The sequence below is a fragment of the Musca autumnalis genome, unplaced genomic scaffold, assembly GCF_047663935.1.
Source record: "Musca autumnalis isolate F117 unplaced genomic scaffold, ASM4766393v1 scaffold_4, whole genome shotgun sequence".
NCBI lineage: Eukaryota > Metazoa > Arthropoda > Insecta > Diptera > Muscidae > Musca > Musca autumnalis.
Genome location: NW_027411977.1, coordinates 140,469,592 through 140,487,366, shown reverse-complemented (window position 1 = coordinate 140,487,366; position 17,775 = coordinate 140,469,592). Strand labels below are relative to the sequence as shown.

The following is a 17,775-nucleotide window of genomic DNA, read 5'->3' as shown; positions in this document are numbered from 1 at the left end:
AGAAAACAGTAGAAGAGGGTGTTTGTTATTCAGCGCTATTTTTGTTTAAAGAGAAGTGCAAGTCTTGCTAGATTTCGGAGTACAGGAACGCATTTGTAGCACTAAACGAGAAAATTATTGCGAATAGTAGTATTTTGCAGGTTCAGAACACAACTTTTATCTATCAAAATTTATTATTATGATGTCTCAACGATAATAGAACGGTTACACTACAGCTTTTTGCCGGGTTAACCCACTTCATGTGGATTTATTGCTTATAGTGCGGTTACACTACAGTTTTTTGCCGGGTTAACCCACTTTATGAGGATTTATTGCTTAATCTGGTCAAATCTGACCAGATTTGCCATACAAAAATTATATCCTCTCACGACTGGGTTTATTTTAAATCCGGCACAAATCCACCAAAAATACAGTGTTGTATTCGGTATTTGTGCAAAAAAATCCAACTCTACTCAAATAGTACCAAAAGTTGCAACTGTTTTTGCAACAGAGTTTATCGTGTTTTACACGTTTACGATTGGTCGCATGAGATTTTATGGAGTTAATAAATCTAAAGTTATTTGAAAATCATAGAATTATTTATTTTTTTACATTAGCTAGAGATTTTGCCGCCGTTTGTGGTATATTTTCCTTACTAACATCATTGACTACTAGTGTTGTAGTTGGTATTTGAAAAGCAGAATTTTGTTCGTTGCTATTTTGCAACGAAGTGGCAGTGTTCCAGTTGATTCTATACAATTATTATTATGATTACTTGCTAGTTGCATTGTTGGCAGTGTTGGAGGTTTAGGTTTATTTTGACTATATAAAATTAATTCAGGATTTTCAATCAGCATATCATTGGCGGTGGTAGAACCATTTGTTAGATTGGCAGCTGTTTTTCCATAGATACGTTGATATAAGGAATTTCTATCTTCTTCCGAGAGTGGTGTACCCGTTCCATCACCACTACATGCCATAAGTATATACTTTTCTGGAGCCCATGATAGATCCAATATACTATGATTGAATAGTTCATGTATCACAACCAAAAGTCGTTGTAGAGCAGTCATCTAAACGGACAGTGAACGATCTCTCGAACCCACAGCAAAACAATATTGTTGGGGTTTCTGGGACTTTGGAGCCTGCCGTTTTAGTATAACACATGTCACCGCCTTACGATGTCCCACAAAATCCTTGTCACATTTCCATCCTTCAAGTTCGCTAATTTGTGCCGTTGGTCCTCCACCATTTATGGCGTGGGCTGAAACTAGGTATTGGCCATCCGGTGACCATGATAAGCGTAATATATGTGTTGTTCCACCACATTATTGGAATGGTTCTGTAATAGTATTAATGCAACTCCAATCAGATGTTTTCCATATCTTCACACTACGATCATCACTTTGTGATGCCAAAAATTTGCAAACCGGATCCCATGCGACACCTTTAACCAAGCCAGTATGTGTGGTAATGATGACTGGGAAATTTTGTACATCCCATACAATGATTGTATTGTCTACCAGCTGGCAAGCCAACGATCTTGAGGTGACCATGCTAAATCGAGGACATCGCCGGCATGCCCTCGCAAAGTGAACATGCATTTCCATGATTCGGGATTCTTTTGTATGCCGCCGGTGCCAAAAACACCACTAGGACCCTGGTAGGGAATAAAGAAGATGGGAAAATATTTTAACTAACTTCTTTAACCACCCACTAAAGCCGGTCGGATGCCGGTTCATTCCTTTCATTTTCTACTTACCTTCAATTGCTTCCATATCATTTCCAATTTATCATCGGAACATGATGCCAACATTAGACCATTTTGCGATCAGCGCACACAATTAACACAAGCCAAAGGTCCTAAGGCGGCCGGTGTAGGTGTATGTTTAAGTAAGGCTATTAAATCACGTTCAGGTTTTTGAGGTGTTTCCACTAGGACAACATCAGTCTCAGGTCCTTCGATCTCAGCACATATTGCGGCCGAAGCACCACTACAGGCATAATTTCCTTCATTTTGAACGCCATTAGCACCACCCAATTGTGCACAATTTTGTGCAGCCCTAACATCCATTTGATTAAAATTCATAATCAGGTCGTTATCCATGGAATTACTTTCGTCTTCATCGTCATCTTCGTTCGAAAAAGAAGGTCTTTCATCACCATTGAAATTTTTTCCACTAATCACATTGCTATCAAAGGAATTACTTATATATAAGCATATATCTCACAAGTAGAGCAAAATAATTGTTAATATCGTAAAACATCTTACCATTTTATAGGCATGATCTCCCAAGGCTCTTGACAAATTGAGACCGCCATTAACATGGCCATCCAAAGTAACACGACCACTAGCCTTAACAATACGAGCCGATTCTTCATCATCTTCCGGTTTATGATCCAAACTCATTTCAATCGCCTTGCCATTGCGACAGACAATACAACGAGAATCACCAGCATTAGCAACATATAAATCTCGACCATGCAATAAACCAACAACAGCAATACAACCACTATCTTTGCCGTGTTCTTCAATCACTCTTCCTCTTATTCAGCGTCCTCTCTTCCTCGTCGACTTCATCATCATCGTCATAATCGGCATCTTCATCTTCTGTGGTGTCTTCATCGCCCAAATCCTCTTCTCTTTCAATGACAGCTGGTTCCAATAGGGTTTTATCCAAAAATGCATTTTTTAATGGCGTTTAAAAATCACCATTTTTATAGGCTTCCAACTCCTTCAAAAAGTTGGGTAATTTATCAGCACAATATGTTGAGACTTCAGCACCGCCATCATCATTGAGAATTTACGGATCCTTCAAACAAACGTTTGAATCACTTCTTCATTACATCTTCTACCCCGTAATAAACAGGTTCATACCCTGAAAGCCCGGAACTCGGCGCCTTCTTTTCCACAGCTTTCCCTTCTCGTATTTTTTTAAGTCTGCTCCTTATTGTTCTAGAAGGTACGCCAAAATGTCGCTCACACAAAATGCTACTCATTTCGCCAGTTAAGCATACCTCTATGCATTTTTGCATTTGTGCTTTCGTGTAATCCTTTCGCTTTCTTTTAGTGATATTTTCTTTATTTGCTGCACTCTTGTTTATAGTTCGCTTGGCGTTTTTTTGCGGAATTGATTCAAAATCCGAATCCATCTCACTAGTCCCAGAAAGTGAAGTGAAAGTTGCCGTTTCACGAGAGGAAGCTGGCGTTTCACGAGAGGCGTTTTTTTGCGGAATTGGTTCAAAATCCGAATCCGTCTCACTAGTCCCAGGATTTATATTCAGTGAAGTGGAAGTTGCCGTTGCAGCAGGACGCAAAAGTGGCGGTTCATGAGAGGAAGCTGGCGATTGATAAGAGGATGTTGCCGTTTCACGAGAGGAAGCTGGCGGTTGATGAGAGGATGTTGCCGTCTCACTAGTCCCAGGATTTATATTCAGTGAAGTGGAAGTTGCCGTTGCAGCAGGACGCAAAAGTGATGTTCCAGGTCTAATTGGCGGTTCATGAGAGGATGTTGCCGTCTCACTAGTCCCAGGATTTATATTCAGTGATGTTCCAGGTCTAATTGGCGGTTCATGAGAGGATGTTGCCGTCTCACTAGTCCCAGGATTTATATTCAGTGATGTTCCAGGTCTAATTGGCGGTTGATGAGAGGATGTTGCCGTCTCACTAGTCCCAGGATTTATATTCAGTGAAGTGGAAGTTGCCGTTGCAGCAGGACGCAAAAGTGATGTTCCAGGTCTAATTGGCGGTTGATGAGAGGAAGCTGGCGGTTCATGAGAGGATGTTGCCGTCTCACTAGTCCCAGGATTTATATTCAGTGAAGTGGAAGTTGCCGTTGCAGCAGGACGCAAAAGTGATGTTCCAGGTCTAATTGGCGGTTGATGAGAGGAAGCTGGCGGTTGACGAGAGGAAGTTGCCGTCTCACTAGTCCCAGGATTTATATTCAGTGAAGTGGAAGTTGCCGTTGCAGCAGGACGCAAAAGTGATGTTCCAGGTCTAATTGGCGGTTGATGAGAGGAAGCTGGCGGTTGACGAGAGGAAGTTGCAGCAGGACGCAAAAGTGATGTTCCAGGTCTAATTGGCGGTTGATGAGAGGAAGCTGGCGGTTGACGAGAGGAAGCTGGCGGTTGACGAGAGGAAGCTGGCGGTTGACGAGAGGAAGTTGCAGCAGGACGCAAAAGTGATGTTCCAGGTCTAATTGGCGGTTGATGAGAGGAAGCTGGCGGTTGACGAGATGAAGCTGGCGGTTGACGAGAGGAAGCTGGCGGTTGACGAGAGGAAGTTGCAGCAGGACGCAAAAGTGATGTTCCAGGTCTAATTGGCGGTTGATGAGAGGAAGCTGGCGGTTGACGAGAGGATGTTGCCGTTTCACGAGAGGAAGCTGGCGGTTGATGAGAGGAAGCTGGCGGTTGACGAGAGGAAGCTGGCGGTTGACGAGAGGAAGCTGGCGGTTCATGAGAGGAAGCTGGCGGTTCATGAGAGGAAGTTGCAGAATTGTTGTTGATACTGATATTTATTGATATAAAATTCATGATTTCAATGTCGATTTAATAAAAATGCCAATAATGTACTGAAATCCGGAATATGAGAAAAAGCCTTTGGTGTGAACTGTGTTTGAAATACGTGTTGTAAAATATTTGATGTCAAATAGCGCTGAAACAACATGAAATAAGCATTTTAGAGTTTTAGAATGTTCTGAAGAATTGTTGAGAACTTTATTTGGAAGATTTTGCAAAAGGTTACTTGGTTCAACTCCCAATAGTTTAGCCGATACTGACCAGAATTTCAGCAATTATGTAAAATTGTGGTTGCATGATGAATGACAAAAATTAACGGCCACACTAGCAAGCAACAACAAAGCTGTCATTCAAAACTGACAATGTGTACCCAGCTTCAGAAAGTAAGTCCGTAGTCACAGGTACACATTTTTCGGTAAAATAAAATGTATCTTTTTACATTTTTATAAAATAAAAGCTGTTGCTTATTCTCCTTTACATTTCTGTGAACTACTTTTGCATAATTTCAAGAAAATCATTGACATTTCCGCCATTTTCATCTCCAAATTAATGGCGATGCAACCTTAACGATAATATCGATAGCAATCGATATTTTAAAACATTATATCGAAAATATCTAATGTTGGGAATATCGATGGTTTGCCAGCTCTATTCCCGCAATGGTCAAAACTGATATTTTCGATATTTCATTTAAAAAAATCGATTACTATCGATATTATCGTTTATTTGTCTTTACCATTAACTTGGAAATGAAAATGGCGGAAATGTCTCTGCTTTTGTTGATATTTTGCACAAGTAGTTCATAGAAGCATAAAGGAGGAAAACAATTGCTTTTATGTAATAAACATACACAAAAATACATTTTACTTTTCCAAAAAAATTGTACGTGTGACTATGGACTTACAAATCCACATCCACAACACCAAAAAGCCGCGAAATTTTTATTTATTTCAATAAATTTTAGGTAAGGGGGTTTTAATCCGATGATATCGATAGACAAAACTATTGCTCTGTTCCAAAACCTGCAAGAAGCTACTATATTTTACTACGATAACATTTTTTCCTTTATGTTATTGGAAAAAATAGTAAAAATTAGTAGATTCTTGCAGGTTTTGGAACAGAGCATATCTGCCGATGATGAATTTTTAAAACAAAATAATCGATAGTGCCATCGATTTTTTGCCAGCTCTATGCCAGTGTTGCCGTTCATTTTTGTCAGTCAACAGGCAACCACAAAAAATTTTGAGATTTACATTTCATTTTTATTTTGGCTTTTGCATGTTTATTTACAATAAAATTAGTTATAATTTCTTGGGGTCAGTGAAGATACCAGCATTAGAATGTGAAAACAATTCCGATCTTTTGGGGGTCAGGAGATTTTGCTGGGTATCGGTCAACTCCTTCGTTACCATCCACTCAAAATTTTGCGCATACATAATTGCCATGGTAGAACAAATATAAGGTAAAGTTAATACTACAACAAATACAACTAGAACAACAACCACAAAGGAATTTGTTTTTGTTTCTCTTATGTTACACGCTAAAACTTTCATACGAAACTTTCCCATTATTTTGGCGTTCATAGATCGAGTTCCATACAAAAGTAATTTTATGAAATTACTGTAATGGGGAACTCGACCTAAGAACGCCAAAATAATGGGAAAGTTTCGTATGAAAGTTTCAGCGTGTAACATAAAGCATAGTACACACGGTCCAACAAAACTGACAGTCATCGAGGTCTATTTCGTTAATATCAAAGTCTAACGGAATAATTACTTTCCTAATCACTAAATTATACCTTAAATGTTGTATTTCAATCATTTGGTCTGTTCCTTTACTTTTGAAAGTTGGTAAAACCGGCAAAAGTAGCAAAAGTTGTAAACTGCTCCCATATGAATTGTATGGTGTATGAAGTAAAGGAACGCTTTTCGAGTAAAAAGTGGTAAAACTTGAAGATTCTTGCACGTAAAGGAACAGAGCTATTTTTAGCTAACAAAAAGTTTTTATTTGCCAGAAAATTGTCCTAAAAGTACGTTGACTGTCAGTTTTGACTGTTAGTGTGTACTCCCCTTAAGAGTTTGTAACGTTACTGCCAGTTGTTTTTGTAAACAAAACAAGGATATGTCTATAAATTATTGGAATTTAAAAAACTAATAATTTTTCACATTTGGTTGAATATTTTGGAAAACATGAATGAAAATTCGTTACATTTTCAATTTTTATGTTTCCACATCATTCCACTAAATGCATAAATTCTCGCAGAAAGTAGAATTCTTGCAGAAAAGTTTGGGGTCGCTGGAAATTCATAGAAAAAGAGAAGCTGTTTCAATGTTTTGTTTTAGAAATCAAAGAAGCACATGTTTATTAGGGCTTTATTTTTTTAAATTTTAACAAAATACCTCACATATTATCAAACGTTGTATCGCCTCTACAAGCGGGGATTTACTGCGCGGCTTATCGTTCAAACTTGGAGGAGGTTACATATCATTGATATGAAGAAGTCTTTCTGGGAAATGGTTTTTTCCGAATGGTATATTTTTTTTCTCAAAAAATATATGTCCCCAATGTACATCGAAATAGAAATAAATGTATAAAATGTCATATAAAATTTGACACTAACGTTACAACCCAGTTCAGTCAGCTGTGTATTTCTGCTACCTTGTCTTATTCTACCATGGCTTGATACCATGATACAAAAATGTATTCTGCTATGTTTACATTAACGAAATCCACTCGATTTCATCTGTCAATTCCTTTGCATATACGTCAAATAAAAACTCATTTGAAATCGATTGGATTTGATTTGAAGTTTGAGCAATGGAATTGACAGTTGAAATCGAGTGGATTTCGTAAATGTAAACATATGGTCTGTTCCAGTACTGCAAGAATCTACTAATTTTGACTATTTTTTCCGATAACAGAAAGAAAAAAATGTTATCGTAGTAAAAAATAGTAGCTTCTTGCATGTTCTGGAACAGAGCAATAGTATTCCTGTGTGTAAAATATACCAATATGAGCAAAGAGGGGACGATATCTCATACGAGAAATTGTAAAAGTGTAAAACACGACTTTATTAGTTATTTTGTATGTATACGTAAACAAACATCAGCTGACAGTTTATATCCTCGAAAAGCAAAGATTAACCCACTGGATCTACTAAACCCAGTGGGTTAACCTTCAATAGTGTAACCCGGGTTTTAAAACTCATTTTTTGTATATTTCATTTGTTAGTACTATACAGAATTAATTTTACAGAATAAATTTAATTTTGATAGATAAAAGCTGTGTTCAGAACCTGCCAAATATTGCTATTTGCAGTAGTTTTTCCAGTTTAGTGCTAAAAATACTTTCCCGTACTCCGAAATCTAGCAAGACTTGCACTTCTCTTTAAACAAAAATAGCGACGAATAACACCCTCTTTTCATGTTTTCTGCAATACAATTTGCAGCATGTTCTTTGGCATCTAAATACGATAGCTGATACGTTGATTTTGACATTTCTGCTGGAGTTTTTACAATTTCCGTCATTTTTCCGTTCCCGTATTTTTTAAGAAATTTGTATGGGAAGCAATTTTTGACAATTCGCTCATTTTTCTAACATTACCATTAAAAAAGTACGGGAACACAATTAAAAATTCTATTGTAACATTGGTTTATACTTATGTCATGTTCACACGAGCGTTTCAATTACGTTGTTCGCCTGTCGAACGACGTACACGAATTAACCCGTTTCCACGACACCATTCGTAATTAACAGAAACATAAATAAAATCTCCTTAATTTTTGTTTCCTTGTTTTCACGAAAACTTGAACCGAAAACACATAAAATATACATTAAATGAGTAGGAAAAGTAATAGAATTTCCTTTAAATGTATCTTCTATATTTAACTACACACATTTCATTCATTTTTTCCATAAATTCTGAATAATTTCGTATTTTCAATATATTTTTATATGTTTCTATTTTCAAAATTAAAGAAAGAGAGACGTGTCAAAACAATGTTTGTGTATACAGACTTTCAGTTATTTGTTTCCTTTTTGTTTCCGATTCTTTACGCGATTTTGAACTAATGGACAAGAAATGTGTGTGGAATTAAGAAGGAAACATAACCATCTTCATTCTGCATCTATATAAAATGTTTAGTTTATTAATTTTCATTTATCTTTCTCCTTTTTTCTAAAATTTTTTGTGTTTTCAACAAATTTTTCAATTTTGAATTTATACATGTGATAATTAATTTTTTCGATAGATTCTCTCATTTGTTAGGGATGGGACATACTTATTCGTCGTTCAGAGAGTATTTCTAATCGAACAACGTAGAGAAATCGTCGTTCGTTTATAGAATTTTGTGTGGGGAAATAAGTAATTTATTCGTAGTTATGGGTCGAACAACGAATAGAGAACGAACGACGTACCGTGGAAACGGGCTATTATGCTTGGTTTACATTACGAAATCCTTTCGCATGGTAGAATAAAGTAAAGGTAGGCCACAGCTAACAGCTGATTACAATTTTTTTCTTTTCATGGCCTAATCTGTCAAAAGCAGTGTTGACATTTTGTACTGTTTTTGACATTATGCAATAATAAAGGTAGATGTATCGCTGAATTGTTCCAACAAAAAACTTCTGCTGTATCACTATATCTTAAAATTGAAAACATGGACAAAAAATGTGTATTCGCGTGGCAAAATTGATTGTTGTTGAAATTGTTGATTTTTAATAGTACAACTTACGGATGAACGATTTATCAATTATTGATATTAATTCAAATTTGTTCAAAAAGTTCGGGAATGTAAATGTTACGATTTTTTTAAAAATTATACTGATATTTATCTGCAAATCGGATGCCAGCAATCAAGGCCAGCGTACATAAGCTGCCTCGCCTGGCTGCCTTGCTTTCCTGCTTCATTTCTGACATAATCAAAATACAAGAATAAAGAAGGCGGATCAAATTTCGAACTGTGTTGCCCTTTTCTTCTTTGTTATCTTATCAGAAGCAAGCAAGGCGAGTAGGCGATGTAGCTTATGTACCGAAGGCTTTAGTTCCATATGTTTTTATAAAACGGACTAGCTATGCAGATACATCTACCATTATTATTGTACCATGCCATTTGACGTTTTACGCCATGGCTGCAGGGTAGCATTTTTCAGTGATTTTCATACCTGGCCTACCTCCACTTTATTGTATCATGTCCACTCGTGGTCTGTTCCTTTACTTTTGAAAATGGTAAAACCGACAAAAGTAGTAAAAGTTGTAAACTGCTCACATATGAATTGTATGGTGTCAGAAGTAAAGGAACACTTTTCGAGTTAAAAGTGGCAAAACTTGAAGATTCTTGCACGTAAAGGAACATAGCTTCGATTTCAACTGTCAATTCCTTTGCGTATACGTCAAATGAAAACTCGTCTGAAATCGACTGAATTTCATTTGACGTTTAAGCAAAGGAATTTACAGTTGAAATCGAGTGGATTTCGTAAATGTAAACCAAGCATTATGCTCTGAAATCCACTGGATTTCACGAAATACTGAAATACACCCCGTTGTTTACATTTATTTTTTGATGATTTCAAATATATCACAATAATCAATGTAGGTGCATATGTGCAGCTGACCGAACACGAATTTTCAAAACAAGTCTTTGCAAATTTATGGTCTGTTCCTTTACTTTTGAAAATAGTAAATCCGGCAAAAGTAGTGAAAGTTGCAAACTACCCCCATATGAATTGTATGGTGTCTGAAGTAAAGGAACGCTTTTCGAGTAAAAAGTGGCAAAACTTGAAGATTCTTGCACGTAAAGGAACAGGGCTTTAATTTGTCGTTTAAATTATACGACAATATACAAATTTACTGTTTACTGACATATGTCATAATTACTGTGTATAATACTAATAATAAGATGCATTGCTTTCTGGCTGAAGTCATATCTGATAAAAGACTAAAAACCAAGTTCGACCTAATAAAAAGATTTCAGGATCACATATGAACTAGGTCGAACTTTGTCTTTAGTCATTTACCAGATATGACTTAAGCAGGAATGCCATGCTTCTTATGTGTCGAGACCTTAACAAATGTACAAATAAAAAATATTTTCATCGTTGAAGCATCATAATTATACATTTTGATTGATAAAGTTGTGTTCCAGAACTTGCAAAATAGTACGACTTGCACAGTTTTTTCCTGTCTTGTGCTAGAAATCCGCCCCTGTCCTAAACTCGCACTTCTCTTTAAACAAAGCTGGAGCAGAGTAACATTTTCTGCAACACAAATTTGACGGAGGAGAAACTAGCAGCTATTTTGCATCTGATTACCAGATAAGTTGATTTTACATTTCTGCTAGAGTTTTTGCAATTTCTACCATTTGTTTGAAAAAATTTGTATAGGAAAATATTTTTTGACATTTCGCTCTTTTGCTAATTTTACCATGAAAAAAGTAAGACAAACAGGAACACAATGAAATTATAATATTGTAACAAATTAATTCAATTTTTTCACCAGCAATTCGCACATCTACCTTGTTTATTGTGATACGTGAAAATTGTTGCAACCATTGGTCTGTTCCTTTACTTTAGAAAATGGTAAAACCGGCAAAGGTAGTAAAAGTTGTAAAATGTTCCCATATGAATTGTATGGTGTCTGAAGTAAAGGAACGCTTTTCAAGTAAAAAGTGGTAAAACTTGAAGATTCTTGAACGTAAAGGAACAGAGCTCATGGTGCAAGAAAGAAGGTGATACAATAATACCAACTGATTTCTTCATTTGCTGTCAAAAAACAAAATTTTAATTAAAAATAAATAACAAATATTTCGCTTCCATAAAGAATATCTATGTACAACATCTTTATTTAAGCTTCGCGAAGAATATTTTACCGTTTTCTTCCAACTTTTGTGGATATTATGCGAAAAAAAATTTACAGCAAATGAAGACTACGGTCTGAATTCGCCTTTTGGATGACCTTGTTAAATTCGCCTTGGTTGCAACTTTTGGTACTTTTTTAGGCGATGTTGATTTCGCTGAAATCACAAAATGAGATGATTTCGTTTTTGTATGCGAAATCATGGTAAATTTTGCTTGATTTCGCGCAAAATCACGAAACACCTCCGAAATCACGAAACGATGCCGAATGTAAACCAAACATTAGTGTCAAATCCCATACGACATTTTATATATTTATTTCTATTTCCATGTACATTAGGGATATATATTTTTTAAGAAAAAATATATTTATCAAAAAAAAAAAAAAATTATTTCCCATAAAGACTTCTTCATATCAATTAAATATAACCTCCGCCAAGTCCGAACGACGTGCCGCACACTAAAACACCGTTTGTAGAGGCGGCACAATATTTGTTAAAATACGAGTATGTGTGGAATTTTGTTAAATTTGAAAAACATAAACCCTTATAAACATGTGCTTCATTGATTTCAAAAACAAAAGTTGGAGACAGCTTCTCCCTTTTCAATGAATTTCCAGTGACCCCAAACATTTTTACAAGAATTCTACTTTCTGCGAGAAATTATGCATTTAGTGGAATGATGACATTTAAGGTGAAAATGTAAAGGCCCCCACTCATTCATCAGTCTGTGCCATCAGTCCGATGAACCCTTTCTGTATGTGTGACTGACAAGTGTGTAGCACGAACCATCAGTCAAGTATAAAAATCTTGAATTCCTCCTCCAAAAATGAACGAATTCTACGTTTTTTGTGTTCCAACACCAACATTATTTTCTGTTTTTCAAAATTATTTATTGACAATTTGAAAATAAACACAATTCACCCAGACTGATAGGGGTTCATTTTGAAATCAAAACTATTTTGATTTTCACCAGTCTTGGAAAACTCACACATACATTCTCAAAATTTCAAAAATTTACACATACTACCATAAATGCTGGCAGTCAGACTGACTAATGAGTGGGGGCCTTAACGAATTTATGTTTTCCAAAATATTCAATCAAATGTGAAAAAATTTGGTTTTTTTTAAATTCCAATAATTTATAGATATTTCCTTGTTTTGTTTACATGTACCGGTGACATTAACATTACAAACAAAAACAAATTGCGGCTGTTGTTGAGTTGTATTTGTTGTAGTATTTACTTTACCTTATATTTGTTCTACCATGATGAGTTGCATTGATTACAATTCGAACCTACTCGTTGAGAGCATTCCTTCGTTTACATCTTCTTTATATCATGTTGATATTTGGAAAACTTTATAAGCACATTTATAGAAAACATCCAGTGCGAAGTTTTCCAACTAAAAAGTGTGTTGTTTTCTATATTTGGAAATAGTCCAAAGTAAAATCAATTACGAGCATATCCAAAGTCCATGATAGCTATTTTTATAATGTAATTTTGTTGCACATGAAGTTCTAAATATAAATTCACTTTCAACGTTACATCTTATTTGCAAAAACACTTTTCAAGACCAAGAACAAAATTCTCCCCAACACAATGTTGAAATGAAAATGCAAAAAAGAGTAAAAAAGATTAGAAATGTTCCGTTTGGTTAAATTGGAAGTGATGTCTGTGTATATTTAAAATAAAATTGCTTGGCGACATGATTACATAGTCCATATTTACATTAGACATTTTTCCTTGCGGCAATTGTCAGTTTGTTGGTGAGAGAGGGAGCTGAGAGGCAAAGAGTCACCATTTGCCTCACCTCTCTCTCCTTCAAACTGACAATTGCCGCAAGGAAAATCGCCCAATGTAAATATGGACATAGTTCGTGTGTGCAATAAACAGAAATGAAAGGGAAAGCGTGTAAATTCTGTGAATGTCAAAATCCTAAAGCAAAGAAGTATAAGTATAAAAAAATATTTTATTGCGCCACTGCTGACTGTGTCGAATGAAATTAGTCCTTGTATGTCATTAGTCATGACTATACTCACAGCTTATTTGAGGTAGTCGTATATTTTATAAAAACGAAATAGTAAATTTTTAATTTAATAATAAACTTAAATTTTCATCACATCATCACAACAAAAAGGGACGTAGTCCTGTAGTGCTATTCTCCAACTCATTTTTTGAGTTATCAACAAAAAATCGGTAAAATTAAAACTCTTCTAATTTCGGTAATTAACGAGATTATTCGGTAAGCTAGCGACAAATAATTGGTATGTTCCTTTACTTTTAAAAAAGGTAACAGTGGTGAACTGTTCTCATATAAACTGTATGCTGTTAAAAGTAAGGGAACACTTTGCGGGTAAAACTGGTAAACTCAGGCACGTAAAGCGACACGACTAGTGGGTAGTCAAAAAGTTCTACCTAATAGTACGTTTATATATAACCGGATTTAACAAACCCACTGGGTTTCAAATGCCAATTCCTTTGCGTATATGTCAACTAAATCCTCTTTAAGAAGGTTAACCCTGCAAAAGGCTGTAATATAAACATGGCCTAAGGCACATTTATATAAGGTAGAAGTGACAATCAGCTGTATTTTTACTTTTTTGTAAATTTGGTTTTCAAAATGTAATAGGGTCTACTCATGAAATTTGAAACTTCGAAATTTGCTACCATAAAATTCTTCTTTTCATCGCAAACGTTTAATAACAATGACCTACGACAGTTCTGAATGCTTTATATGGTAATTTTCAAATTTCCTTTAAAATTCCATAGGAAAAAAATTAAACATTTTTTTGGCGAGCACATCCGCCATTTTTGGTACATGGGTTACGAAAAAAATCGTGGTTTCAAATCTGTTCGCGTTCACAAAATTGGATGCTGCACTCAAAAGTTATGGAGGTTTTTAATCTCTTATAAAGAAAAAATATTTGAAAATTCCTATTGTGTTGTAATAAGAACATGTATATATGAATCGTTAACAGCATTTGATATCTATGCGTAGATGCTAAAATAGTCGTTAAATTTATTTTTATTTTCGCGGAAAATCAACAAATAATGAACAAATCATGGAGTAAATTTTATTTATTCTAACTCAGAGTCCATAAAAATCTCTAAACAAATAATTTAAAAATACGTACATAATCTAGACAACGCGTAGAAAAATGTGAGACCAAAATTATAAAGATCGTGTTTATAACTTGCATATTACAGCAACAACAAAGAACGGAAACTTATTGTTGGGAATTATTTCAAAAATATATTTTTTGGTTAAATACGACAAATTTGAAAAAAAAAATGTTGAGAGTTATTCTATTATTTCGCTAAATTTCCATACAAATCCTGAAGTATTTTGCTTAAACTTCTACGAGAAAAGTAATTAGTCATCGTGGAAGTATATTTGCTTTCTGTGATAAGCAATAGAAATAAGAAGTAGAGAGTAATATTGAAATTACAATCAAAGAAAAAACATAGAAATTAAAAAACCGTATAATTCGCGAATCCGTTTAAATCAGTTGAGGTGCATGTGCTTTTCGGATACAGGGAGTCCATGTCTATCAATATTCATGGATTTTCCCATGTTTCATTCAGCGGCCAAAGTGTGCCATCAGTTGCATCTTACTATTCAAAAAACATTCAAGTGGGCAAAAATTGCGCGATGTGCATATGATTATAAGGTGCATCCGATTTCAATGGCCGCCTATTAAAAATACGTCAATATAAATGATTTTAGACAGATTCGTCAAGAACTGCGGATGTGCCACCACATCCTATTTTGGGATAAATAGGGATATTACTCCCGAATCTTTGTAATTTGTGACACCTCTTTTTAGCAAATATTATAATCGCGTATAAAGGATTACATTTATGTAAAAATAATCAAAGAAAATCGCGATTCAATTCGCGGAATTGTCAAAATATATTTTTGCAGAATTTCCTACTTTCAAGGTATCTATATCCCGCGTTTCAGTGGATGGATTCGAACGCGAAAGGTCTTATTAGATCCGGCACGTAAAAAAACTAAAATCACGCGGTGTTCAAAATATTTTGAACAGAATTTTATATTTTGTATTGATTGGGTCATTGAAGATTAGAAGATCCCACATGCAGTGGTAGCTGCAATGATAATTGTTTGGGTGTGCACTAAGTCGAAGTTGTTGCACTTAAGATTTTATGACCTGCTTCAATGATCACATGTTTGTAGTATTTTTAGAAATAGTTGATAAGAATTGTATAGAAATAATACCAAGTTACAGTTAAGGAAATATTTAAATAAATTTGACAGTGACTTACAACCACTCGTTGTGTTAAGACGTCTGCGTCTTTCCTTATTTTTAACAGACGAGCTGCGGCTGTCTGTTGGATGCTGCGGCATCAAATTTATATTTATTCATTTTGGTCCTTCGCAATATTGAGTTTTCCCCCACCCGCGGTAAGAGACTCAATGGAACTGGCGAATGGAAGTGCTTGATTTAAAAAAATACTTTAGCAATTTTGAAGAATTGTTAAATATTTTCTGCCCGAATAAAAGTGGGTAGTTTTTTTTTATAAACCGATAAAGTGGATCGGTAAAGCGTTTGTCGTGGCTTGAACAACGACATAGTTTAAATTTAATTTGTTGGAAATATAAAAATAAAAACAAGATGATTAAAATTGGTGATGATTTTGTGGAATTCCAAATTAAAGGAATCCATTTTAATAATTTTGGCAAAAAGGCAGATATGGTGGTAACCGTCTGTACTTTTATATCGTCCAATCTGCATACTATGGAAATGTCATCCATTAGAATTAGAATGGATAGCATGAAGTACTGTTATGCATTAGCGCTGAAGGCGCTTAAAGGAATAGAAGACGAAGTAGATCTCGAAGATGCGAGAAAACTAATGATGAGGGTAGATAAAATATATCATCCATTATTGAAGGAACTGGATAATATTATAACGAGTTCCGCTAAATGTTTGGTGGTCCCGGCAAGCCCTCACTGTGGAGGGAATTTGTTTGTGAATATAAAACAGGAAGATGTCTTGGAAGAGATACAGTTAGATGAAACTGAAATAACACCACGACATTTGAAAGACGAACGTTTAACTGGGCAGCTCAAAAAGGATGCTACGCCGCAGTCTGATAAAGAAGAAAATTATGTTAACCCCAGGAATGGGGAAGTAGAAAAAGAAGCTGTAGAATGGCAGCGTTTAGAAGATGAACCTTTGGCCGGGCAACTACCAAATAATGCAGAATGTCTGCAGAAATCTGAAGGATTTATACCTATGAGACATGAGGCAAAATCAATACTTAATGTGGTAATCGAAAGGACTTTGGAAGAAGAAAGAAAGGCAGAGCAACTAATTGTACTGGATCAGAAACTGTTGGAAGTCAATAACTTCGTTGAACAAGGAAAACATGAACAAACTCATGTAACCAAAAAATACAGTCCACAAAAGAAAAAAGGAGATACATGCAAGGATGAAAAGGAATCGAAAATAGAAGATGAGATACCTTTGGCAGTTATGAGGGCCAAAAGATATCCAGGACGAGCTCCAATGAAACGAGGCCCTAAGGGTAAAGTTAATACTTTTGCATTTTATAAATTTTCTAATTTTAGAAAACACTTGGAGTTCCCTCATACGATGATGAGAACGTATGGTATGATGAAGAAGAAACCTTCTGCTCGAATTAAAATATGTGGTGTCAGCGTGATTGCCGGTGATACTTACGCCACAAGAGATTTGAAGACTACAGTGGCTGAACAAGTTATATTATTTAAAGAACCTGGGCAGCAACATACAGCTGAAAAGAAAATCAAAGATCGTTGGAAGAGAGGTCCTGTCGTTAAATGGATGCAAAGGCTGCTGGGTGCCATCACATAAAAGTTGCTGCTCAAATGTTTCATTTATTCACTTTTTATATTTTAGAATATTTTTATTTTGTATATGCCATGGTAGTTTATAATTGATCCCTATTATTAATATAAGTATCGCTCACATTGCTTTAGTTTGTATAAGAATGTTAAAGTGTCTTAAAATGCTTCGCATAGGATCGATCTGTTTTAGTTTAAATAAAAGTTGTATTTGCCATACCTTTGCGAGTGCCCAGCATGTTCAAAATACTTTGAACAGAGATTGTAGTTGTCATCTCTTTGTGAGTGGGCAGCATGTTCAAATTACTTTGAACAGATTTGCATACTTTCTATTTAAGAATATTTTTTATTTGTATTTTATAATATGCAGTTATCTATTATTGATATTAGTTTATTGTAATATCACTCGCATTGCTATAGATGTGTCTAAGAATGTATGAGTGTTTTAAGTGGCTCGTAGAGGATCCATCTGTTTTATGTTTAAATAAAAATTGTATTTGGCATCCCTTTGCGAGCGGCCAGCGTGTTCAAAATATTTTGAAAAGAATTTTGTTGTTGCCATCCCTTTTGCGAG

At 35.3% G+C, this 17,775-nt stretch overlaps 1 protein-coding gene across 1 annotated transcript; it reads right to left on the bottom strand.

Moving 5' to 3' along the window:
* Positions 1-559: 559 nt before the first annotated feature.
* LOC141402172 (uncharacterized) lies at positions 560-12,771 on the bottom strand. Its single transcript, XM_073982990.1, has 4 exons — positions 12,650-12,771; positions 2,252-4,633; positions 1,742-2,171; positions 560-1,639 (listed from the first exon to the last, which is right to left on the bottom strand). The coding sequence occupies exon 2, from the start codon at positions 4,510-4,512 to the stop codon at positions 2,812-2,814; it is 1,701 nt and encodes a 566-aa protein (XP_073839091.1). The 5' UTR covers positions 4,513-4,633; positions 12,650-12,771; the 3' UTR covers positions 560-1,639; positions 1,742-2,171; positions 2,252-2,811.
* Between the last annotated feature and the right edge of the window lie 5,004 nt (positions 12,772-17,775).

What these genes read in the sequence shown, in the direction of transcription:
- LOC141402172 (XM_073982990.1), bottom strand. Translation starts at nt 4,512, where the DNA reads ATGAATTTTATATCAATAAATATCAGTATCAACAACAATTCTGCAACT.